The sequence below is a fragment of the Salmo salar genome, chromosome 13 (assembly GCF_965601325.2).
Source record: "Salmo salar chromosome 13, fSalSal1, whole genome shotgun sequence".
In the NCBI taxonomy this organism is placed as follows: domain Eukaryota; kingdom Metazoa; phylum Chordata; class Actinopteri; order Salmoniformes; family Salmonidae; genus Salmo; species Salmo salar.
In genome coordinates this window covers 43,062,699-43,088,105 of record NC_138303.1, presented here as the reverse complement: position 1 = coordinate 43,088,105, position 25,407 = coordinate 43,062,699, and the positions used below count along the sequence as shown (strand labels likewise).

The 25,407-nt window shown below is 41.8% G+C and overlaps 3 protein-coding genes across 12 annotated transcripts; 1 reads left to right on the top strand and 2 right to left on the bottom strand.

Annotated features, from left to right (window-relative positions):
- Positions 1–3,325: 3,325 nt before the first annotated feature.
- cbx5 (chromobox homolog 5 (HP1 alpha homolog, Drosophila)) lies at positions 3,326–8,425 on the bottom strand. Its single transcript, XM_014135922.3, has 5 exons — positions 8,142–8,425; positions 7,342–7,559; positions 5,554–5,776; positions 3,907–4,007; positions 3,326–3,603 (listed from the first exon to the last, which is right to left on the bottom strand). The coding sequence occupies exons 2-5, from the start codon at positions 7,482–7,484 to the stop codon at positions 3,462–3,464; spliced, it is 609 nt and encodes a 202-aa protein (XP_013991397.1). The 5' UTR covers positions 7,485–7,559; positions 8,142–8,425; the 3' UTR covers positions 3,326–3,461.
- A 113-nt stretch (positions 8,426–8,538) lies between these two features.
- On the top strand, positions 8,539–13,496 carry roa1 (Heterogeneous nuclear ribonucleoprotein A1). 9 transcript variants are annotated; one of them, XR_001319971.3, is made up of 11 exons: positions 8,539–8,744; positions 9,266–9,382; positions 9,556–9,913; positions 10,013–10,108; positions 10,313–10,399; positions 10,480–10,569; positions 10,754–10,945; positions 11,283–11,468; positions 11,631–11,712; positions 13,224–13,294; positions 13,388–13,496. XR_001319971.3 is itself a non-coding variant. In XM_014135551.3 (10 exons), the coding sequence occupies exons 1-9, from the start codon at positions 8,733–8,735 to the stop codon at positions 11,699–11,701; spliced, it is 1,143 nt and encodes a 380-aa protein (XP_013991026.1). In that variant the 5' UTR covers positions 8,539–8,732; the 3' UTR covers positions 11,702–11,712; positions 11,964–12,261.
- A 1,929-nt stretch (positions 13,497–15,425) lies between these two features.
- nfe2 (nuclear factor, erythroid 2) lies at positions 15,426–20,773 on the bottom strand. Of its 2 annotated transcripts, XM_014135920.3 has the most exons (5): positions 20,628–20,773; positions 20,415–20,492; positions 17,773–17,851; positions 17,304–17,447; positions 15,426–17,062 (listed from the first exon to the last, which is right to left on the bottom strand). In XM_014135920.3, exons 3-5 carry the CDS (start codon positions 17,818–17,820, stop codon positions 15,743–15,745), a joined length of 1,512 nt encoding a protein of 503 aa, XP_013991395.2. In that variant the 5' UTR covers positions 17,821–17,851; positions 20,415–20,492; positions 20,628–20,773; the 3' UTR covers positions 15,426–15,742. The 2 variants fall into 2 exon arrangements, with proteins under 2 accessions (XP_013991395.2, XP_045549239.2); XM_045693283.2 differs by having other exon boundaries at positions 20,415–20,669.
- Positions 20,774–25,407: the final 4,634 nt, after the last annotated feature.

Genomic DNA, 25,407 nt, shown 5'->3' with positions numbered 1-25,407 from the left:
GAAGGACACAGATGTACTGCCAGTTCCTTAATAATGTTGACTCTATATGTAACAGCAATCAACATATAGTGGTGAATTGTATCTCCAGTGGTGCTTTTACATGTGGTCTCTTACACACGAGCTGGTTAAAAGGACTATATTTCACCGGTCACTGGTACAGTGATAAACACTACTATAGTTGCCTATGTAAACGTGTGATGGTGTTTTCCTGACCACCATGTGATGAAAGCAGGAATACCTCTAGGGCTTGGTTGTAGCCTTTACTATATAAAGCCTCTTCACACAGGCCAGGTGGAAGATAATATTCCATTGAATTAGCTCAATAGACAGAGTTGGACTAATGGAGGCAATATGACATCTGTTACCTAGATGGTACTCTTGAATTAAACCGTTTTTTTTTTTTTTTTTTTTTTTAAATAGTCCAAAATAGATAGTGTAGGCCATGTATAAATCAACTACTATTAGTATATCAATCATTGAATCTCTTGATAATATATAATATGCATTCTCTGTAATGTGGGGAAATGAGATTGAGTATTTATTGCTCAAACTAAAATCAGGTCCATTTCAGGATTTCCTTTCTGACATGGCCAGTGACATAGCAAACAGCTCCATCTGCTGGTTAAATATGACTAGTGCACAGCAATCTAGCAGAAACATCACCAGTCCGTTGAATGTTGAAAACAGTTTACTACAATACATACAAAACCCAAATTTCAGAACATTAAAAAAAATATGGTAAGATACACCAAACCGTGGAACATTTTGAAAAAAGAAATCAAAAATGGACTACAAATGAAAATCTTTGAGAGTAAATAAAAATAAACATGAGAAACAGACAACCGTTACATTTGTCCTGAATTAGAGGTGTTTCTGACGAGAGAAGGATATCCAAGTAATCTTTCACTTGTTTCTATGACTACAGTGACAAGACAACTCAGGACTCAGTTGTGCCTTTTCAATTATTATTTTTTGAGTGGGAAAACATCCCAAATTGAATACGAGTATATTTGACCACAATACATAGCACTCTGTCCATTATCAACTCAATGGTATAGGCTACAAATACACTGGAATACTTTGCCCCTATTCTGTGACGGAACAACCTTGCTGTTTGTTACCACACATTTGGATATGATATCATTGAACACAACCTCAATGCTCTCATTACTACATTCAACACAACGGGCGGAAAGCCAAAATGGACAGAATATGTAGTTAAAACAAATCTGCAATATGAAGCCAATGATGTGGATAACATCTTCCCAAAACATTTTTCGGTATTTCGCATTAACAGGAAAGATGTTAAAACTAGAAATTCAGGTCGGGACAAATTATCTTTCTACAAGCGGAACAAATACTCTATAGGTTGTGTGGATTTAACCACTTAATACTCAAATCATTGACGGGATCTTAAAACGTTGAAATAGATAGATAAGCATTCCCAAGGAACACTGTCTGGAAGTAAGCCCCGATCTGCCTTATCCCATTCTCTCACTCAGGGGACTGGGCAGAGCACGTCGGACGAGCCATTTAGCCACAGGGTGGCATACCTTGATCAAATCAATCAGTATGCCCGTTTGGTGTCCCTTTCTACTGCAGAGCATGTGGCATGCTGATTGTCAACTGACGTCTGATCTAAGGGTCAGGTTCCAATTCAGCACTGCTGTGATAATGTAATTCACATTTGCAAATAAAGATGGCTTGAAACATTGGGCACAACTTTTGAAGTGGCCCGTCTGTGCATCTGTAATATTTGCTTAATTGTGCTTGTTGTGGTGATAAAATTGTCTGATAAAAACAAACTGGTAATCGGAAGAATCCAATTCCAAGTTAGGAAAAAGCAGCTACTGACTAAATATGTTCATGATCTTCGCAATGGAATCGGAGCTACATGATTACTTGACCTACAGAACAGCTACATAACAGAAGCCAATGGACAAAAGAGTTCCAATATTAAAATGTAGGTCATTCAAAACTTAGTCCAGCCACAGTACTAGTGAAGAATTGGAGAAATAAAACAAAAAGACATGGAGTACTTAGAGGGGACCATATTGACCTCAGAACATCAAAAGGTGGACTAAAACTACTGAACAAAAAAAAAATGAGCAGGGGAGATTTTCTACCAAGGTGATCTGATTACGATGAAACTAATTTTATCTACCGCATAACTACTGTTATGTTCGAGGTTTGATAAGACTTGGAAGGCTGTCATCTTCCCAGGGCAAACATGTCGAGGGCTCGTATTCCAAGTTTCCCCAGAGTGCCTGATCTAGGATCAGTTTTTTTACCTTTTAGATAACAATGAATAAGAATATATGGACAGGTGGATCAGCACTCCTACTCTGAGAAGCTTTGTGAATGCTCTATGAAAGTCCCACCTACTTCCTGGATCATGTCCCATACTGTTTTTGAATGGGATTCCGGAGTACATCAAATTCATGAAAAAGGTCATTTAAAATACATGTAAAATGATATTAGTAGATACATTTACTCCGAACTGATGGCTTTCATGAAGGTAGAAGTAAATTAATCCACTAAAACAAATATATGCTTAGGATGGCGGTGCACAATTGGCCCATGGTCATCCGGGTTAGGGTTTGGCAAGGGTAGGCCGTCATTGTAAATAAGAATGTTCTTAATTGACTTGCCTAGTTAAATAAAAATAATTTAAACATTTTTTTCCCCACGTTTTCATGATTTACTCTTGAATCCCATTCAAAAACTGCAAGTACATGATTCAGGAAGTCGGCGGGTCTTTCATACAGGGCACTGGACCATGCTTTGATCGACGTGGCCATTTTAACGTTACCTCTCAGTTAAGAGGACTACCTTCAAGTCACCTTAAGATGGCTGCCAGTACCTAGACAGGGTACCACAGAATCAAGAATCGTACTTACACAAAAATACAGAAAGGGAATAAAGCAAGAGGAAAGAAAGACAACAAGCCATCCCCAGTAGCGAGCGCAGCCAGCCTGTTTCACCACCTCCAAAACCCGCAGTCTTCCCTCATCCTTCTCAGTTTGTGTAAAATGGCTAGTTTGGGCTCTTTGTTATTCAGGGAGATTAACCTGTACATTGGGGAACATGAAGTGTGCAGTGTCGTCCATCGTTGGTTGGTGTGGTTTTTGTTATGGTCATTAGCGGGGGGGAAGGGGGGGGGGGGGGGTCTTTCAGTCCCAAATCGCACACAAACCCTCCATTTACCTTAACCCTTCACTGTTGTCAGAGCTGTAAAGGTAGAAGCAATGTGGTGGAAAATATACAACTACACTACTTATACCTAACCAAGCCACATATAAAAAAAAAAAAAAAAGGCTATCATAAAAAAGTGTTAAGGCCAAGGGGAGGAATAGGGTGCGATTTGGTACTGGCTATATGAGAGCCTCCAGCTCGTCCCTGCAGTCGGGGGGGGGGGGGGGGGGGGGGTCAGTGACCATTCCTCTGACGACACCTCCTGCTTACATGCTCACAGCGCCCTTCTCCTTCTTATCCCCGTCTTCATGCCAGGTGAGGCGCTCTTCGTAGAAAGCTATGACGATCTGCGGGCACTTGTGATTGGCCTCCTTGGCCAGCACCAGATCTGCCTCGTCAGAGTCCTTCCTGTAGCGAGAGGAAATTAACAAGAAATAAACATGCTTTATTTACAGGCCTATTACCATGATGATAATGTAAAGATAAGACGCCCTAGTAGACTGCTTAGGAAATAACGACAATTCACGATGTCACAAGACTGGATCAGGAAAACCAGGAAGCTCTTAGACCCACTGTCTTGAAGAGGAATAGTTAACAAAATCAACTTTAAGTGAGCAACCACTTCAGTTAATCAGTTTCGGTCACCAGTTTGAAGACATTCTTAGTGGTGTAATCTAGTGGACGGCATATGTCTAAGTACTCAACACTCACCACTTCATGAGGAACATGAGGTCTCCACAGGAGTCTGTGGCTCCAATAATCTTCTCTGGTTCCAGACCTCTCTCAAAGCCTCTCGCAATCAGGACGTCATCCTGGAAGACAGGAGAAATAACCATTATACCGCTGATCATCTCTATGTTGTACATTAGAAGTGAAACTTAGGCACCACCGCAGGAAATAAGCACAGACAACAGTTGTATTTCACAAAGCCTTTGTCATTCTAGTGACGGTAAGCAACACCCAAAAGCTCAACTATTTCAGTTTGAAATGAGGCGTCTTCAGTTGGTTATAAATATGCAAATGAGAGTTCTCCAGGAAGATTAAGCTTTTGTTCTAGCCAACAATAACAATGCTGCAGCACTTGGTTGGACACTTAAGAGGTCATTAAAAAAAAAAATGTCGAATGGCCTATCAGTGAACTGCAAAAGTTGGAGAGGTAACGAATCTCAATGAAAGTCACCCCCTTTCACAAAGTGATGATCTGTTTTGTAGATTTGCATGTGGCAGTCAATTCACATAGCTCTTATCTAGTGTTAACAACCAAGCCTGGTCTATGTAACCCCCCCTCCTTGATTTTTGTCTATGTAACCCCCCTTGTTTTTGCACTTTCACACACGCTGCTTCTACATCCTGTTTGTACATCCACTGTGCACAGTTTCTACATCCACTGTGCTTTGGCAAAGTGAGTGGGGTTATATCATGCCTGTTTGGCCCTGGGTATCATCGGATGGGGCCACAGTGTCTTCTGATCCCTCCTGTCTCAGCCTCCAGTATTTATGCTGCAGTAGTTTATGTGTCAGGGGGCTAGGGTCAGTCTGTTACATCTGGAGTATTTCTCTTGTCTTATCCGGTGTCCTGTGTGAATTTAAATATGCTCTCTCTAATTCTCTCGGAGGACCTGTTCCCTAGGACCATGCCTCAGGACTACCTGGCATGATGACTCCGTGCTGTCCCCAGTCCACCTGGCCGTGCTGCTGCTCCAGTTTCAACTGTTCTGCCTGCGGCTATGGAACCCTGACCTGTTCACCGGACGTGCTTGTTGCACCCTCGACAACTACTATGACTATTATTATTTGACCATGCTGGTCATTTATGAACATTTTAACATCTTGACCATGTTCTGTTATAATATCCACCCTGCACAGCCAGAAGAGGACTGGCCACCCCTCATAGCCTCCTCTCTAGGTTTCTTCCTAGGTTTTTGGCCTTTCTAGGGAGTTTTTCCTAGCCACCGTGCTTCTTTCACATGCATTGCGTGCTGTTTGGGGTTTTAGGCTGGGTTTCTGTACAGCACTGAGATATCAGCTGATGTACGAAGGGCTATATAAATAAATTTGATTTGTTTGCCTAGCCTCTTTTACCCCACCTACATATTGCCACAACTACCTCGTACTGGTACTCCTCGTATATAATCTCATTATTGTGTTACCGCTTCCCTTTCGCAAATGTCTTAATTTCTAACTACACATTGTTAGGAAAAGTCTTGTAAGTATGCATTTCACAGTAAAGTCTACACCCGTTGTAGTCGGCACATGTGACAAATACATTTCTATTGGATTACAAACAACTCATTCTTGCATTTTTAGGGGGGGGGGGGGGGGAGACTACCTACACCAATTCACGAGGTAGGTTACGCACCTCTTTTTTCCGTTTGGGCTTGTTGCTGCTCCCCTCCTCATCATCGTCAGAGTTTCTTCTCTTGCTGCTGCCTTCCTTGCTACGGCCTGATGACCCTGCACTGGACTTGGCTCCTCCGCTGCTGGGGGTGGCACCGCCGCTAGGCTTCTTGTAAGTCTTCATAAACTCAGCAATGAGCTCGGGGCAGCCAAGATTCTTCTCTGGCTCCCATGTGTTGTGCTTTCTGCAAACAAATGCATTGTCATAGCAAGAACAAAATATATTCGATAGGGAAAACACACTGCAGGGGTTTTTCTGAATATATTTTATTTAAGTATTGGGCAGGTGTAAACATGGTATGTAGAAAATTGACCTTATATATATATATATATATTTTTACATTAAAAAAAGTATATGTATATATATATATATATAACAGCGTAAAATAATAATTCTCAGTAACATGAAACTAGAACACCAAAAGATTTTTATTTTGGGGGATTTTCATCAAAATGTTATCCATGGAAGGGTCCTTTGAAGTTCTGTTGACATTTGTTTCTTAAAGCGCCATTTTTGCCTTACCCGGGCCTCCTTTAAGACGCCATAATGTTTTGTCTGCAGGTGCTACAAAGCAAAAGTTAGTGTCATTTGAAGCTTTATGGCTTGTAAACATGAATATTGAAAATATACTATTTTTGACATATCAATATAGCTGCATTCTAACACGTAAAAGACCCAACCTCCTCCACTTATGCCCTTGGGGAATATCCATGGCCATCTTTGCCATCGGTCCAAACAATTAGCCAAGCATGGGAAGTTGGCAACGTAAGCACTTCAGCCCTTGTTTGTGATAAGAGTGTGCAATTCTGTTCACGCCGGGACTTGAAACGCCCCATAATTAAATTTGGGATAATTGTACATCCGCTAAGAAAAGCCTACCAAAATGTAAAAACCAACATTAATATGGAGAAGTCAGCATTCAAGTGTAAGCAAAAATGAATGTAAATAAGTTAGAAATTGTGCTACTAATGCACAAGACAGCACAAATATGTCTCGGGAAAGTTTGTTTAGTTAGCTTAGGAAACGTTAGCTAACACATACAACTTTCCCTGACATCACACTTACACATCATTTTTACCTGATACCATCAGATGCCTAGTATCTGATGTCTACAGATGAGTGGTCTCCTAGCCAAGAAAATAAATGCAATCATATAGCTTATAAAGCACACCACACAGCAACTACCGGTGGTTTCATGATGACCGAAAACAACCGTAGGATGAACGAGTGGCGATTTCCAGGCAAGAGCGGAAATCCAATTAAAAGTAATCAACTCATCAAGTGTCCACTTAATTTGAGGGTCTGTCTTTTACGTGTTTGGAATGCAGTTATTGTTTAACATAATATACAAGTTCCAGAGGGGATCTCTGGAATGTTGTGCGTGTTTCTTGTTCAGCCCACACATGCTCCTTGTGTACAGTCCTGCTTGTACATGTGTGAAATCGTACACCCACCAAGTTATATTATGTTCAACAATATTGAAAAGTGAGCCAAATCAAAATACTACACATTACAGAGCAAGCAGTAAAGCTTTATATGACACCAACTTTTGCTTTGTAGCACCTACTGATGTCCAACATTTTTTACAAATATTTAAACTTCAATTAATTATTTCTCAATGATGCTTTAAGATACAAAAGTAAAATATATGTCAACAATACTTTCTCCAAAGGTCCCTTCCATGGATTTAAACATCATGAAAATCTTGTTTTGTTCTAGTTTCGTGAGGAATCACCCAGATGGACCTACTCTGAATAGCCTTTCCACTTAAGGAAGAATTCAACTCGGCCCTTCACCGTCCTTCTGTCCAGAACCTTCTCCACAATAAATTCTTCCTCTTCTGAAGATGAGCCCGAGGCATCATCATCATTTTCACGAGTCTTCTTTCCCATGATTTGGTAACGGTACCTCAAACGAGTGAACAAGGAGCACGTCCCAACTTGGAAATGGAAAGTTTGAAATAAAACCTACAAAACGTAGAAACAAAGTTAAGAAATGCGTGCAATATAATACATTGGTCAGCTGTTAATTGCTACTAGCTAGCTACAGCAGATAACTAACCAAACTAGTATAAAACCATGATACAGCTGACTGTCCGTTTAAAAGGGAATCACTCGAATTAAAAACCATGCTAACGTTAGTAGGTTAACGTTTACTAAATTAGCCAACACGGCTAGCTGGCAAGCAGATGTTTTGCTTCCTTAATACAACACATGGCCTGTCCTCTAAAATAAATATGGGTAAATTAACTAGTTATACAATTGCCGTTTTAATTCGTTCCAGTTTGCCAACGATAGTGTAACATTTACAGTACATAGAGACATTTCAATCTAGCTAAATAGTCCTAAACGCGTGTAGACTTGTTTGTCCCAACCCCCGTCTGGCTAGCATGAGAATGAGCTAGCTAGCGGTTCGCCACCGGCTAACGTTAACAATTCATCAAGCGTTATCCTCAATACTTTTTGCTTGAGACGGATTGATTGAAATGGGGGAGGGGGGGTGTAAACTATCTAATATCAGTTAAGTAATTGCTATATGTATTTACTCACCCTTGCTAGCTAAAGCGGTTTACTGGTTCGTTTTCTTGACGCTGTTGCTGGGCTTTTCGTTTCCCCTCCCCAAAGGACTTGCTTGTTTGCCTCGCTGTGCAAGAAAGCGAGCGCCAAAATGCACAATGGCAGACCGTGTAACGCCCACGAAACCGTCAAGCCAAATAACTAGGAGTTAATCAGTAAATGTTGTAGCTATGTTCACTTAGGAAATATGCGGACGTATTTTTGGTATTACTTCTATCAAATAGCCTATTTGCTTAAATTTATACAGACTAGCCTGGTAATGGAATGGAATTGGAATTGAAGTGACGTCTACATAACGTTTTGATAAAACGTAAGCCCACACCCACCACCGGCTGGTATCGTTTTGTTATTGGACATAGCTGATAATTGACTGTAAAATACCCAATCGGAGTTGCAGCGGAAGTGAGAAATCGAATGCAGCGGCAATAGATAACCAATCGCTGAATCCAAGAGGCGTATCCTCCCTATTTATTGTACTCTTTGTTTCATTTGCAGGGTCGTTGCATTCTGTCGCAGATCGTCTTTCTTCGAATAAGGCAAAGGAATCGTAAGCTACCATCCACAATGTCGAAGGAGGTAAGGTTCTCTAACGAATATCTACATACAATTTTGTAACGTCCGTTTAATTTAACGTGTACGTAGACCAATCTAACCAAAAGGGCTTTCCACTCGCGCGTATCTATTAATACAGCCATAGCTCATGTGGGGACGCCGCCATCTTAAAGGCCTCATGGTCTTATTGTTCGTGCGTTTTGTTCAGCCATTTTGCAATAAAGGACGTACCTTTTTTCCCCCATTGCGTTTAATAGTAGTCAGATAATTTAATCCATGCTTTACCCATCGCACATTTCATAGTTTCTTGTTTTGGTTCACATTTGCCAAATGCGAAACATGGCGCTGTCGACCCCGCCATGTTGACGCCATCTGATATCGTTTGAACCCCCCCTCCCCCCAACGTGTTTGTTTTTGACAAACTTAACTGCAGGAATATTGACTAACTGTTGGTAGTGAACATTTCGAGTTAGCTACAGTGTAGCGCTCGCGCTTTGCTGATCTGCGTCTTTTGTTCTAAATACGTTATATTTTTTTTTGTCCAGGCCCCACGTGAACCCGAGCAGCTCCGCAAACTGTTCATCGGAGGTCTGAGCTTCGAAACCACGGATGAGAGTTTGCGAGAACACTTCGAACAATGGGGGTCTCTTACAGATTGTGTGGTGAGTATAATGTAAAAATTATAGCAAACAATATTAACTGCAGGGAGAACTGTACCCGAATTGACTACAGCGTCACAAATGTTTAAATTCCTTTAATGTTTGATTAACCTAAATATCGATGAATCTGTATTTTGTTAAATAATATTTCGCATTAAACTAAATCTCATCAACAGGTCATGCGAGATCCAGCCAACAAACGCTCTAGAGGTTTTGGGTTTGTCACCTACTCTGGTGTGAACGAGGTCGATGCTGCCATGGAAGCACGCCCCCATAAGGTTGATGGTAGGTTGGTAGAGCCCAAGAGGGCTGTTTCCAGAGAGGACTCTAGCCGTCCAGGCGCTCATGTCACAGTGAAAAAAATATTTGTTGGCGGTATCAAGGAAGACACTGAAGACTCCCACCTACGAGACTACTTTGAGCAATTTGGCAAGATTGAAGTAATAGACATTATGACCGACCGCACCAGTGGCAAGAAGAGGGGCTTTGCCTTTGTCACGTTTGATGACCATGATGCAGTGGACAGGATTGTCAGTAAGTAGTTGTCTGAACACAAACTCTTTGTATTGGGATGAAAATAGCTGACTTTCATGAGTTATCTGCTGTATTTTAACACAACCGTTCTATTTTCAGTCCAGAAATACCACACGTTGAACGGTCACAACTGTGAAGTGAGGAAAGCATTGTCCAGACAGGAGATGCAGACAACAGGAGTGGGTATGAGGGGTGGTAAGTACATTTGTACACGGAAAGGGACAGGAGTCTTTCCTGCTTCAGGACATGTGATATGGCCTGGGAAAGGAGTCCACATCCTTGCTATAAGCAGTATCCCTGTGTAACACATTATGGTACATTTTATTTGATTCCTAGTTAAATCATGAGTTGCTGCTTTTATGTTGCGTTAATACTAACTGTTTGAGGTTTCTTTTCCAGGCCGCGGAGGTGGCGGCAACTATGGCAGAGGTGGAGGATATGGAGGTAATGATTTTGGCCGTGATGGTGGACACTTCGATGGCCGTGGTATGTTGTGGTCCTGCACCACTCTCTCTCCGCTTGAACCTGTATGCTTAACCCCTTGTGATTGTTTCGATATACTTTAGGTGACGCTGACTCGTCTGTTTCAGGAGGCAGAGGGGGTGGATACGGAGGAGGAGATGGCGGTTACAACAATGGTTATGGGGGAGGCGACGGTAAGATTTGGATTCTGGAATAGCCATTCAATAACTCTTCTCATCAGTGGCAATTTTAACTGGTAAACAGGTCATTACAGTAGGAAGAACTTAACACGACATGCATTATTTGAGAAGCCGCGGGGATATTACCTTATTTTCATTCGATGGCCGTGTATTTATATTCAAGCTTTACTTTCTATAGGTGGTTATGGTGGAGGCCCTGGTGGTTATGGCGGTGGTAACCGTGGCTACGGCGGAGGACAGGGTTATGGTGGAGGACAGGGTGGCGGCTACGGTGGTGGAAATGGCTATAACGACTACAACAATGGCAATGGTGGAAACTTTGGCGGCGGTAAGTCCATGGCTTCCGCACAAGAAGCAGCCCCAGTTGGTGGTAAGTGGATGGCATCGTAGGCTGTGACTTAATTCTCACACTACATTCTGTTTGGTAAAAAGTATTGATCTACTATATACTGTTTACAAAAAGTAAGGAACAAATGTTACCATACTACACTTGAGATTTCACGCGCTACAATCATATGATTGTCAACTCAAATAGCCTACTAAATGGGAAGTAGTATGAGAACTATGTCATGCCTGACTACGTGTAAGTGACGTACAAAATACTGTTATCACAGCTGTTTTAAACATTTTAAATATCCTTGGGCCGGTGTGAAATGTACAGAGAACCAATTTCATAAAGTAATATGGCTGTTCAAATTGTGTTGCAGGAAACTTTGGCGGCGGTGGCGGCGGCAACAACTACAATGACTTTGGCAACTACAACAACCAGCCTTCCAACTACGGCCCAATGAAGGGTAACAACTTTGGAGGCAGCGGTGGAGGTGGTGGAGGTAGCGGTGGTGGTGGCAGCAGTGGTGGAAGTGGCGGTGGCAGGAGTAGCGGCCCATATGGAGGTAGGTGGCACAGACTAGCTTTAGACCAGGTGTTGGTTGAGCTGTTAACTCAAGTTGGTTTGGCACGCCTTCAGGTAACTTAGGTTGTAAGAATTCTTAAGCTGACTTAACACACTAACTTGTGCTTTCTGGTTTTGTTTGACCGTTTGTTTTTCATTTCAGGTGGATATGGAGGTAACTCAGGAGGTGGCGGCGGTGGATATGGCGGGGGCTCTGGTGGACGCCGATTCTAAATGTTCAAAAGGTATGCTTTTTTTAGCGTGCCAGTTTGAAACCATAACAACCGGAGTGTGTAGATGAGACTAGCATATTCTAGGATTTGTCTTTAAAGTAGTGTTCAGAAACTAGCTCCATTCTTGTACCCTTTGATACATACAATCCTAGTAGTTGTGTTTGATCCAAGTGTTACTAATGCTGGATCTCATGTCGTAGGTTCTGGTTAATCCAACAGTCAGTGCACAGTTTAACTTAATGTTGTTCCGTATTGTTCAACAGGACTCAGTACTTAGGAGAGGAGAGCGAGACAATTGACAGGGCAGCTGCAGGTTTACACCCTAGATCTGCTCAGCCAAACAGTTGTGGCAGGTTACAGCTGCTACAAGAAGAGATGTGTACAATAGAGAAATCATGGAGGGGCTTCATACATTTTTCTGTACTGTCAAACAGGTTTCTTATGTTTCTGGAAAGCAAGCATTCCAATGAGGTTTTAATGTAGATTTTGCATCTATGGTTTTTATTTGTAACTGCAACAATCAAGTTGAAATAAACCACCTTTCAGTTTTTTTAAACTGTCGTTCAGTCTTGTTAGCCTCTCTTTTAGGGGATTGGGTGGGAGGGGGAGGATCTCTTCTGGTTTGTTTTAATGCATTAGACTCTATACAAATCCACACTTGAATGATAGATGCGGTCAATGGCCGTTCTTTAGAAGATAAGTACCACCTGTCAGTGGAGACTCTTTGCCCAGCCCAATATGCTTTATTCCTTACACGAGACATTCTTACTCTGTTCCAATGCACATACTACAGAATGTAGAAAATCTCATATCCCAGCACATCAATGGAAGGTTTGTGACGACGTAGTGTTACAATAGCGTTGAAATCCTTGATGAACTCCAATGGATGAAGTTATGGTATTACAAATACTCGGTCCACACAGAGAGCCCATCTCTTTGAGAACTGCACCAGAGACGTGAGTTGGATGGCTAGATCAGACTTGCCTGTCAGACAGTACAGCTGCCAGCAGAAGGCTAGCTTACATGATGCAGTCTTGAGGCTAGCCAGCCATGGAAGCCAGCTGAGCTGAGGGAGAGACGTAGCAAACAAACCCATCGCCTGGCAGGAAGGAGCAGTGTGAAGCAGGAGAGTGAGTAGCAAGAAGGCATGTGAGACTAGCAGACAGCAGCTACCAAAGCGCTTAGATGCCGCCTGTAGGTAAGAAGACTTTTCCAACTACTGTCAGTTTGAATAACATGTTCTGTAGTTGGTATGAGCAAACACTAGTTTTATTGTAGAAATGAATAGTATAGCGTTAATGACCATGTACGTTTTATTTGGATGTGCAGTGTTTTATTAGAAACCAATGCCCCCATCTAATACAACGGTCTGGACCTTTTGCGTAACATGGTCTTTACCAGCGTGCCAATCTCATAATGCATGCTGACGTTTGCAGTCAAATCATGGAATATATCAGACTAACGCCTCTCATTGGTTTATCTTCTGATACTCATTTGTCTCCTTTTCCTCTGGTGCTTTCTAGGAAAATGACTGATCGAAAGGACAGCTATCCAAAAGCATGATTTTAAGCGGAACATTGTTGCATTGCATACAGTAAGCTACAATAATCTTTTGATAACTTGGAAATATTAAGAGATTGTGAGGCTGTCCTGATTTTAAGCAATGGTCTGTTTCTTGTTTTTTTAGGGTGACTGGAAATATGCAATTGGCTATTTTTATACTGTGACGACTGCTGTGCAGGATTTTAACCGGTTTTTACTCACTTCCTGGTTATCAATAAAATATTTTTTACCAACATACGTTTCCTCATATTATAAATACTGTTCAACTACCACATGGTACACAATTTTCATATTCTGATATACAGGGACATTGTTATAATAGAATTCCCAAATGTACATTTAGATTTAAGATTTATCATTGTATCCAGAACGAGCATAGGCATATGACTGGTTAGCTCGCGTAACTACAGTGCCTTCAAAGCATTCGCACCCCCTTGACTTTCTCCACATTGTCACAGCCTGAATTTATAATGTATATTGAGCCTGTCACTGGCCTACATACAATACCCCATATTAAGGTGGATTTTTGTTGTAGTTGAGCATACATTTCAGGAGAAAATGTGCATAAGTTGCACCAACTACTGACTTATAATTCTGTAAATCAAACGGAATTTCAACCAATTTGACCTCCAAGACCAGGGAGGTTTTCCAATGCCTTGCAAAGAGCACCTATTGGTATATTAAATATCCTTGAGCATGGTTAAGTTACTAATTAGGCTTTTGATGTATCAAGTCGATACAGGCGGCCTTCCTAACTCTGCCGGAGCAGAAGGAAACTACTCAGGAATTTCACCATGGTGACTTGAACAGTTTCATGGCTGTGATAGAACTGAGGATGGGTCAACAGTTTAGTTATTCCACAATACTAACCTAAATGACCAGTGAAAAGGAAGCCTGTATAGACATTTTCCAAAACATGCATACTATTTGCAGTAAGGCACAAAAGTAATGTGGCAAAGAAATTAACTGCCCTGAATACAAAGCGTTATGTTAGAGGCAAATCCAATACCATATTTTCAAGTGTCGTGGTGCCTGTATCATGTTAAGGGTATGCTTGTCATTGGCAAAGACTAGAATTTTTCAGGATAAAAACAAACTGAATAGAGCTATGCACAGGTGAAATCATAGAGGAAAACCTGGTCTGCTTTCCAGGCAACACATTCACCTTCAGCAGGACAACTCAAAACTCAAGGCCAAATATACGCTGTAGTGATATACCAAGAAGTTATTGAATGTTGCTGTGTGGCATAGTTTTGAATTAAATCTATGGCAAGACGGGAAAATAGCTGTCACGCAATGCTCAATAACCAACTTGACAGAGCTTGAAGAATTTAAAATATAATGTGCAAATATTGTACAATCCAGGTGTGCAAAGCTCTTAGACTTACCCAGAAAGACTCTGCTGTAATTGCTGCCAAAGGTGATATCACGTGTTGACTTGGGTGTGAACACCAATGCAAATGAGATTTCTGTATTTCATTTTCAATGCATTTGCAAACATTTCTTGTAACATGTTTTCACTGTCATTATAGGGTATTTTGTGTAGCTGAACAAAAATCTGAACGCAAAGTGTTGGTCCCATGTTTCCTGAGCTGAAATAAACGATCCCATAAATGTCCCATACACACAAAAAGCTTATTTCTCTCAAATGTTGTGCACAAATTTGTTTACGTCCCTGTTAGTGACAATTTCCCCTCTGCCAAGATAATCCATCCACCTGACAGGTGTGGCATATCAAACTGATTAAACAGCATGATCAATACACTGCAGAATTGTACACAGATGCACCTAGTGCTGGGGACAATAAAAGGCCACTCTTAAATGTGCAGTTTTGTCACACAACACAATGCCACAGATGTATCAAATTTTGAGGGAGTGTGCAATTGGCATGCTGACTGCAGGAATGTCTACCATAGCTGTTGCTAGGGAATTTGAATGTTAATTTCTATACCATAAACAGCCTCCCCAACGTTTTAGAGAATTTGGCAACCGGCCTCACAACCACCGACCTCGTGTATGGCATGGGCAAGCGGTTGGCTGATGTCAACGTTGTGAACAGAGTGCCCCATGGTGGGGTTATGGTATGGGCAAGCATAAGCTACGGACAACGAACACAATTGCATTTTATCGATGGCAATTTGAATGCACAGAAATACCGTGACTGATTTCCTCATATGAACTGTTGCGTTTATATTTTGTTCAGTATATTTGATCCATTTTGAATTCAGGCTATAACAACAAAATGTGGAATAATTCAAGGGGTATGAATACTTTCTAAAGGCTCTAAGTATTGATTAGTTTGTTTAACATGGTGCCCTTTTAGCTGTCATTTTATCTGATCTCTACATACACTGTTCCATGGTTTTGTATGTAAATATCCTTAATGGCACTTATTGTACTGTAGATTTAACAACAATTTCATATTGGTATATAAACTGAGGCAGTATACAATAACTGTCCAATAGATTTCATCTTTACATTATTCTCCCTCCAACACTTCACTACGAGGCACCAAGTATACGTTCCCATCAGGGGTCTGCTGTAGAGAGTAGTCATCTATAGAGTAGGGATGTCCATCCTCATCCCGCAGCTGAGAAAAGACCTCAGCATACAAGTCTGTGAGGCGGTGTTTAACAATAGTCAGGTTGCGTTGGAACTCTAACCTCTCCCTGGCCAGGTGTTCCCTCTGTGCCTGTAGCTGACCCAACTCCCCCTCCAGGTAAACAATGTTCTCCAGTTTCCTCTTTCTGCAGTTCTGGGCTGCCACCTTGTTCTTCCCCCGCCGGCGGATGTCCCTGACGAGGGCGAGCTGGGAGTCCGTGAGGGTGTACTGTGTCAGGAGCTCGTTGAAGTCGTCCACAGGTAGGTTGATGATCTTCTCTAGAGGGAAAGGGATCTTGAGGGCGAGGGCTCGGCGTTCGTCCCGGTTCAGAGAGACAGGAAGTGGGTTACCTCTGGGTTTTACATAGAACGCCTGGGGAGAGCTCTCTCTGGTGGCAGAGCTGTTAAGATGCCGGTCGTTCAAGGCACTGGGTGAACCTTGTTGATGTTTCATTGACATGGGAGGCAGGAAGTGAGGCTGTGGTTGCATTTGGGATGGTTGTGTTACAGGGAAGTAAGAGGAGTGCATCCCTGAGCAGTGGTAGGGGTGATTGGGATGCTGCTGATAGTCCACAGAGTAAAAGAGGCTAGCTCTCCTACCTTGCTCACCCATATTCTCCATCTCCCCGTGACTATAGTTCAGACCAACCTCTGTGCTTGAATAAGCAGGGACACCAGTCATGGCATCCTCTGGTGAGGCTAGTGGTGGGCTGGACCCCAGAGATAGGCCAGAGTCAGATTCCAGATCATCCATAGTGCATGGTGTGTTTTTGCTCTGCCCATGACTTGTCCCTAGCACGTACCGACCCGGGCCATGAGAGGGGCCAGCATTGTTGTTTCCAACAAGCCCCTCACCACCGACGCTCGGCAGACTCATATGCTCTAGAAGGCCCATCAGCGAGGGCTGTAGAGGGTTCAGAACTCTGGGGTTCAGCTGGGCTCCAGAATGGTTTCCAGAATGTCCGTACAGTGCCTCTGCTGCTGCTGCTGCTTCCCTGGTGGCCTGATGTTGGCAAGCTGGCATTACTTTAGAGTAGGATCCCTCATAAGCAGCATCAGGATTTGTCTCCCCACCACAGGGGAGGGGCTCTGTATGAGAGTGAGACTGAGCCATGCCATAACCTCCCAGAGAGATGGGCAGCTCCATGGGATGGTACTGAATATTTTCATATGGGCTGTCATGTGGGACCTCAAACTCCTGAAATGAAAAACAAGGTAAGGATCATTGGCGGATGCTTTGTCTATGGAAAACTATGCATCATTACAGTTTATCATTACTATATGTATTGACGACAAATAAAGCAATTCGACAAGTTTGTCATTGAGTTTTAAACAGCTGTGTGTATTTGTGAACACGCAAACGTACATATCACAGGATATGTATGATCTAGGCTATATGGTGACGTAATTGTCAGGTTATTGAATACTCATCCTCCGACCTGAAGCTCAGTGATGGCCATCAGTTCCTGCCAGGCCAAGTCCATCTCTTCGTCGTGTGGGTGGGGGGCTCCATGTGACCGGGCTCCAGGGGCATGGGTGGGCATCGATACCCCCCCACACAGCCTGCCAGGATTCGCCAAGCCCTGGAGAATAGAAATATATAGCAAATCACCTTAGATATTGATAGTAGCTCATAGCAATTTGTTGGTAATGCTTTATTTTACAGCCCTGTTTTGTCCCATTTACGTGGCATAAGCAGTGGAAACGACAGGTACTTCCTGGTACTTGCTTCAAATAATTTAACACAATCAGTAACAACCTGTCATCAAATCATATGTAGTTTTAATTAATAAAGTGTATGTCTATGGTCTATTACACTACATGATGCCACAGCCCTCCAAAATAGGAAATATCCGAGCCAGCACAGTTTAGTTCAGCATGATATTGTGAAAAGAGTATCGAACTCACCTCACTGTGTCTCCTCAATGGGAGCACATAGCTGACTGCTGCACACATTCAGGTCAGGCTGTTGTTGCAGCGCCCCCTCCTGGAAGAAACAGACATTGACAAATATTACTATCAGATATTCAGCCATTAGAATATGCTGAACTCTACGGATTCAATACGTAGCTGCGATCAAACAAGGAAACCACTCATCTAGACGAAGTCTCCTCAGAGCAAAAACATGACATCTTAAAATAAGTATAGAAAATCATGTTATACTATTGTTCTACTATTTGCCCTGCAGAAAGATGTATATACCAAAACTAGACCCACTGTGACATGTAACCTACTATATGGGTGTTTGGGTGCTATTCTGTGTTGAACTCTTTGGGACATGCGAAAGCCAGGCACACAGAGTTCCGTTGGGCTGGATCCATCCTATCAGCTGAGCTGTGGTGCTGCTATGTCAGACACTGATAAGGCAATCTCCTGGGAAACAGCACAGCGTTCCCTCCACAGCAGCAGCAAACAGGGGCTGGGGCTGGGGCCTAACCGCACTCATGTTCCATATGGTAAAGTGAAAGTCAGGGAGAGCTTTATAACCTTTATAAAGGGTTTAACCTTACATCTGGGACAGCACATAAATAAGTCCTCAATTGAGAATAGCAGACAGTACACTGTCGTGGTTTTATAGTGATTATACCATGCATGAGTTCCATATTTAGTTATGTGTATTGTAGGTGGCACTATAGAATACAAGGTATTGACTAAGATACTTTGGATGAAGAGAGTTCATGGTCTAACTTTTGAACAATGCAAAAACTAAGTTATGCATGTATCGTCCAGCATTTGCTCTCATTCCTCCCTGGCTTTGTTTGGATCTCAACAAATACTCAGGAAAAGAGCAGGAATTCTCTGCAACAGCACAATTATGACCATTCCATCTTCCATGACCACAATTGTTTATTTACTTGAGGTGATCTTTTTTTATTATTTACTTTCCATCTCCTCGGCAACACAAAATATTTTCACACAATCTGGATATGCCAAGTTTCCCATGATTAAAGATCTCGGTGATAGAGCATATCATTTACAACATGGGATACATTGCTGCTTCAGAGTAGAACACTTGATGTATCACTTTGGCTCTCACACTTCCTTGTACTCCAGTCGACATGTGTATCTCACACAACTAACAGGTGATGGCGCTCACCTGAACACTGTATGTTTAGTTCCATGTATTGTACTTATACTATAGAATGCAAGGTATTGACTAAGATACTTTGAATGAAGAGAGTTCATGGTCTAACTTTTGAACAATGCAAAAACTAAGTTATGCATCGTCCAGCATTTGCTCTCATTCCTCCCTGGCTTTGTTTGGATCTCAACAAATACTCAGGAAAAGAGCAGGAATTCTCTGCAACAGCACAATTATGACCATTCCATCTTCCATGACCACAATTGTTTATTTACTTGAGGTGATCTTTCTTTTTTTACTTACTTTCCATCTCCTCGGCAACACAAAATATTTTCACACAATCTGGATATACTGCTTCAGAGTAGAACATTTGATGAGGAATCAATTTGTCTCTCACACTTGCACTCCGCTCTACATGTATCTCTCACAACTCGCAGGTGATGGCTCTCACCTGAACACTGTTGCAAAGATGTGACCTTATCCCACCAAATACCCACTCGCCTAATTCATCAAACCAACTAAAGGTTCAGCCATCGTTGTATTTCTACTATGTGATCTGTAGCTACAAGTTCCCATGCATAGAGTAACCAACATGGATGGGCTTGTAACTCTCACCATATCATGCCACTGTTATGTTTGTGGTGATGCTTCCTAAGGCTGTTTCCTCTAGTACTGAGGGGACAAGGTTGCTTGGCCTGTCTAACCAGAACTCTTCTTACATGTCTTACATCAGGTGTTGCATAAACAAGAATATCAGTTGTGAGCACACTGGTAGGGAACAGAGATCCACTAGGCTACATTTTCATATTTTAAATTGTCTTTAAAATTGTGTCGCATGTCATTATCTGAAGAGATACAATTCAATTTGGCAGGGAAAACACTTACTCACATAACTAAGAGCAAAATACATGTAATATATTTGTATGCAAAACCCATAGACAGTAATGTGGATAAGATTAAATGATATAATATGCTATTTGTGTGGATAATCCTTCTTAGCAATGGTCAATGTGGTAAATTTGACATTAATTACTGAAGAGGGATAAAAGGCTTGTGAGTCAATACTTCACCAAATAAATGGCTACGATAAGTGCTCTGGCCTAAATGCTTTCTGCTCTTGAAGATGACAGTTTGATTCGAATTCTATACTATGCCTGTCCTTCAGCTTGAGCATATGATCGTAATATTTGTTTGTGACTCATTTTGAATGAGATATAATGGCAATGAATTGTCAAATGTATTTTTTTCAGTGGAGTTACACTTGTTCTTTGAATAACTGCTTCTCAAGTTTGTAGGACCTGTTTTGTACATTAATATGACAAAGTAACAATGGGTTCATTCAAAACGGATTCTATTTTACACTGGAAAGAGACCTGAAAGAGGCCGCAAATCAACCTTATCTAGCAATGAAAATATATAAACTGCTAAAAAGCTGTAGAGAAGGGGGTTGTGAAAGAACATACTGTACCTGAGCAACATGTCTCTGTGTCTTCAACAGGTGTTCAGGAGAAAAAAATCTTCAGACTGACACGTAAGAAACATAATCCTGGTAAAGAAAAAAAAAAGAAAGTAGAAACAGAACAGAAAAAGTGTTTCTATTCAGTTTAGTGAGGACGTCTGTTAATATGTCTGCTTTTAACCGACCATTATAGGGAGTGCATGTGATTTCATTCTCACTCACTCTCTCTCTCTGTCGCTCTCTCTCTAGCGCTCTGCCTTGCTTCACAGACAACCCCCAGCATAAATGGGATGTCTCTGCCTGCGATGTAAGCAACCTTCCTGTAAAGCAGAAAACCACAAACCAAGGGCCTGACAGACCAACAAGTATCCCGTTGAATCACCTTTTAAACCAAGGCAAATAGCTTAGCTATGATGAATAGGTGTTTAAATGTTAACTACATTCTGTGACAAATTAACCAGTCAATGACACAACATGATGCACAAATCCTTGCACAAATCTAGCCGATCAGGACTCATCTTCCTATAACTAACCAAACCCCTTACAATAAAATGTCTCAAAAGAAGTCCTCTCAATGGAGAGGTTTATGGAGTGTGATCTGGAGCACCTGGAGTTAAACCAACCTGGTTACTGTTGTTAGAGAGGGCCCTGTGCAGGCGGGGGCAGTGGTGGGTTGCAACTTAGTTTAGTAGGGATGGAATGTACACCTCCACCAGGTAAGAAAGGACACATTGTTCCTTTATCTGGCAGAGCAACCACTAAGGGGGGGGAGAGGAGCAGGCCCCAATCCAACACATGCTGTATGCATAAAGACAAGCCTAACAAGCCTAAAACTAACATTAGCACGACGGACATTTCTCTAGCCTTATCAATACACAACCAGGAGTTGGTAATAAGCCTATTTAACTATTAGAAATAATTTGATGAACTTGGTGGAGTAGTTTTACTTCTGTGCAACAATGAACGTAGAGTCAAAGGGGCTGGTGTGATATTCTCATATTTCAAATCTATATTCATAGCAACGACATGTAACATTTATGTTTATCACAAAAACAACACGAAAGGGGAATTCTATGATGGATTTATAGAGGTGGGGTTGGGTTCACGTTTCAAAAACGTTGATTAAACAACAAAATACATTTAATGACTTTTAATCGTAGGGGAGAGTGGGGTAAGATGAGCCACCATTGTTTCTAAGAAACCATATACAAAATGAATAATTTCCCCAAATATTTAGAAAGTCTGTGAAGGAAGAAACCATATGGGAAGCGGTCAAATTAATGTATTGTGTTAGATGTTTCAATAATGCTTGTATCTAAACCAAAATAGATCATTTTAAGATTAATGTTCTTGGGGCTTCTATACGAGGTCCTAAACCTAGCATGAAAGTGCATCATTGTAGCTGTGTGGGCTAATACAGTAAGTTGGGTTAAGCCAACTGCAAGTTGAGCAAATTGAAGTGTTTTCCTCCCAGGCATAATGCAAGGCATTATCACTGGGATATGAGGTAACAACAGGGCCCGGCCTATGTTAAAGTGTTAACAAAAGTGTTTGTTAGGTGTTAAGCCTGTGTTAAAAGATGCTTACAATTATTAAAAGACAGACAAGTAATTTTGATTGTGTTGAATGGTGCTTAGGAAATAAAGATAGACAAGGTTTTGAAAGGGTAGTGGTAATATTGCATTCAGTACAGAAATGTGTAGGCGGCCTAACTTAGCATATCCCGTGGTTCAACTTACCACATACAAGCTATGTTTGTAATGTTTACAATGACTTCTGATTATTTCCAGGGATGCACAACATCTTGACGTAGATACTGGATCTTTGTTAGAAAGAATATTATATTTTGCTTGACAGTGATGCTGAATGTAAAGATTGCTCAACTTACCCCATTCACCCCTACACATAAAAGAACAAGCCAGAAGTTTGAAAAAGTCCTATTACAAAGACCGATCCCATCTCCAAGCCACAGTTTATGATGTTTTCGTGTCATTGTTCTCAAAACATGGGAAGAGTAGGTGGCTGACAGAGTCAACAGAGGTGGGTGTTTACCAGGAATAAGAGAGAGAAGGGACTTCCCAACTTCCTAGCACCCAGCGCCCTACTCACCCACCTCCTAAGGATGCTAGAGAGCAGGCTGTTATTACCCCGACCACAGTGGTTTTCACTCTGGCTGCAGTTACCAGCTCATCGCCCCCTCTCTATGGTTGTGTTTGTTTGCTGCAATTGGTCTGTGACATCTTGGGCAAGTACTTTTCAATTTGTTCTCTTAAAGTATCTCATCCATCCTCATGATTTTTACCACATCTCTGAGAATAATCCCCCAAACGCACTATTATAGTCCTTCCTTTGTCCCTGTCCCCCAAAGACCTACGTAGTTCCATGTAAGTGTAGGTGTAATGACCTGATGTGCGCCCTCTGCCTTTTGCATGGCACCCTGCCCACACTGATCACATCTAACCCTGTATTCTCTTGACCTACAGAATATGGGCTATAAACCATAGCCATTTATATACATATATGGATACACATAAATAATGGTATTTCTAGCATAGCCGTATGCATATACACTGAGTGTACAAAACATTAGGAACACCATCCTAATATTGAGTTGCATACCCTTTTTAGCATCAGAACAGCCTCAATTCGTCGGGGCATGGACTCCACAAGATGTCGAAAGCGTTCCACAGGGATGCTGGCCCATGTTGATTCCAATGTTGACTCCAATGCTGGATGTAGTTTAGGTGGTGGACCAGTCTTGATGCACACGGTAAACTGTTGAGAGTGAAAAACCCAGTGGCGTTGCAGTTCTTGACACACTCAAACCGGTGTGCCTTGCACCTTCTACCTTACCCTGTTCAAAGGCACTTCAATATTTTGTCTTGCCCATTCACCCTCTGAATGGCACACATCCATGTCTCAAGGCTTAAAAATCCTTCTTGAACCTGTCTCCTTCCCTTCATCTACACTTATTGAAGTGGGTTTTTCAGGTGACATCAATAAGGTATCATAGCTTTCACCTGGATTCACCTGGTCACTCTATGTCATGGATGTTTTGTACACCCAGTGTATATGGATACGGCTATGCCAGAATCACCATTCTTTCCACAGATAATTCTAGAATTAGAACTAGGAGTCAGGTGCATGTTCTACTAGTTCTACTCCATGATTAATACATTGCGTCTTTCTCGACAAGTATTTTTAATTATTGTCACCATTTTGTCATTGAAGAGGTGTGGTATTGGAAGTAATGCCTTAACAACCCGAAAACATGATTTATATGATTTGAGCGGAAAAAATACCTCACCACGAATTTGTTTCCTCTGGTTGTGGTCTGGAAAAGGGAAATTCTCAGAGCCAGTAGGCCCACAGCTGTTGGGAAGAGAGGAAGAGAGACTGCATGGACAGGGGGGAAAGTAGAAATAGTTCTTTATTGATTTTATTATTTAACTACGCAAGTCAGTTAAGAACAAACTCTTATTTACAATGACGTCTTAGGAACAATGGGTTATAACTGCCTTGTTCAGGGGCAGAACGACAGATTTTTACCTTGTCATCTTGGGGATTCAATCTAGCAACCTTTCGGTTCCTGGCCCAACGCTCTATCCACTAGGTTACCTGCTGCCCCATTGATACCATGGAGGGAAATTTATACTGAACAAAAATATACTGAAGAAAGATATAAACGCAACATGAAACAATTTCTAAGATTTTAATGAGTTACAGTTCATATAAGGAAATCAGTCAATTGAAATAAATACATTAGACCCTAATCTATGGATTTAACATGACTGGGAATACAGATATGCATCTGTTGGTCAAAGATACCTTTAAAAAAAAAAAAGATTTGGGGGTAGATCAGAAAACCGGTCAGTATCTGGTGTGACCACCATTTGCCTCATGCAGCGCGACACATCTCATTCACATAGAGTTGATCAGGCTGTTGATTGTGGCCTGTGGAATGTTGTCCCACTCCTCTTCAATGGTTGTGTGAAGTTGCTGGATATTGGCGGGAACTGGAACACCCTGTCATACACGTTAATCCAGAGCATCCCAAACATGCTCAATGGGTGACATGTCTGGTGAGTAGGCAGGTCATGGAAGAACTATGACATTTTCAGCTTCCAGGAATTGTAGATCTTTGCGACATGGGGCCGTGCTTTATCATGCTGAAACATGAGGTGATGGCGGCAGATGCCTGCCCATACCATAACCCCATGCCGCCATGGGGTGCTCTGTTCACAACGTTGACATCAGCAAACCGCTTGCCCACACGACGCATGTGGTCTGTGGTTGTGAGGCCGGTTGGACATACTGCCAAATTCTCTAAAATGACGTTGGAGGTGGCTTATGGTAGAGAAATCAACATTCAATTCTCTGGTAACAGCTCTGTTGGACATTCCTGCAGTCAGCATGTCAATTGCACGATCCCTCAAAACTTGAGACATCTCTGGCATTGTGTTGTGAGACAAAACTGCACATTTTAGAGTGGCCTTTTATTGTCCCCAGCACAAGGTACACCTGTGTAATGATCATGCTGTTTAATCAGGTTCTTGATATGACACACCTGTCAGGTGGATGGATTATCTTAGTAAAGGAGAAATGCTCACTAACAGGGATGAAATACAAATTTGTGCACAACATTTGAGAAAAATAAGCTTTTTGTGCGTATGGAACATTTCTGGGATCTTTTATTTCAGCTCATGAAACATGGGATCAACACTTTACATGTTGCGTTCATATTCTTGTTCAGTGTAATTATCACCACAAGCATTGGCAATAGATAATGCTCAGAGACAATAACAAACAGACATGGAAAGGAAAACGTGTTTTTGTATGCTTCATCCAGCATCCCCTATCTCTATATGATGATGTTGTTCAAAATATAACCCATTCCCATTCCTAAGTTAATATCGATGTGTTTTCACATTGCATGGCAAATGCAAGTTTGTGGTGACGGTAGACAGTGGACAACGCCCAGTGTGTTAGTCCAGCATTGTGC

Excerpts from the sequence above, each read along its gene's own strand:
- nfe2 (XM_014135920.3), bottom strand. The coding sequence starts at position 17,820 with ATGTGTGCAGCAGTCAGCTATGTGCTCCCATTGAGGAGACACAGTGAG. Across the intron at positions 17,448-17,772 it reads CATTGAGGAGACACAGTGAG|GGCTTGGCGAATCCTGGCAG; the intron begins GTGAGTTCGATA and ends TCTATTCTCCAG. Across the intron at positions 17,063-17,303 it reads TGGCCATCACTGAGCTTCAG|GAGTTTGAGGTCCCACATGA; the intron begins GTCGGAGGATGA and ends TTTTCATTTCAG.
- roa1 (XM_014135545.3), top strand. Across the intron at positions 9,914-10,012 it reads TGCAGTGGACAGGATTGTCA|TCCAGAAATACCACACGTTG; the intron begins GTAAGTAGTTGT and ends TTCTATTTTCAG. Across the intron at positions 10,400-10,479 it reads TGGACACTTCGATGGCCGTG|GTGACGCTGACTCGTCTGTT; the intron begins GTATGTTGTGGT and ends GATATACTTTAG.
- cbx5 (XM_014135922.3), bottom strand. The coding sequence starts at position 7,484 with ATGGGAAAGAAGACTCGTGAAAATGATGATGATGCCTCGGGCTCATCT. Across the intron at positions 4,008-5,553 it reads AGCCCAAACGGAAAAAAGAG|GATGACGTCCTGATTGCGAG; the intron begins GTGCGTAACCTA and ends CCTGTCTTCCAG. Across the intron at positions 3,604-3,906 it reads CTCATGTTCCTCATGAAGTG|GAAGGACTCTGACGAGGCAG; the intron begins GTGAGTGTTGAG and ends CTCTCGCTACAG.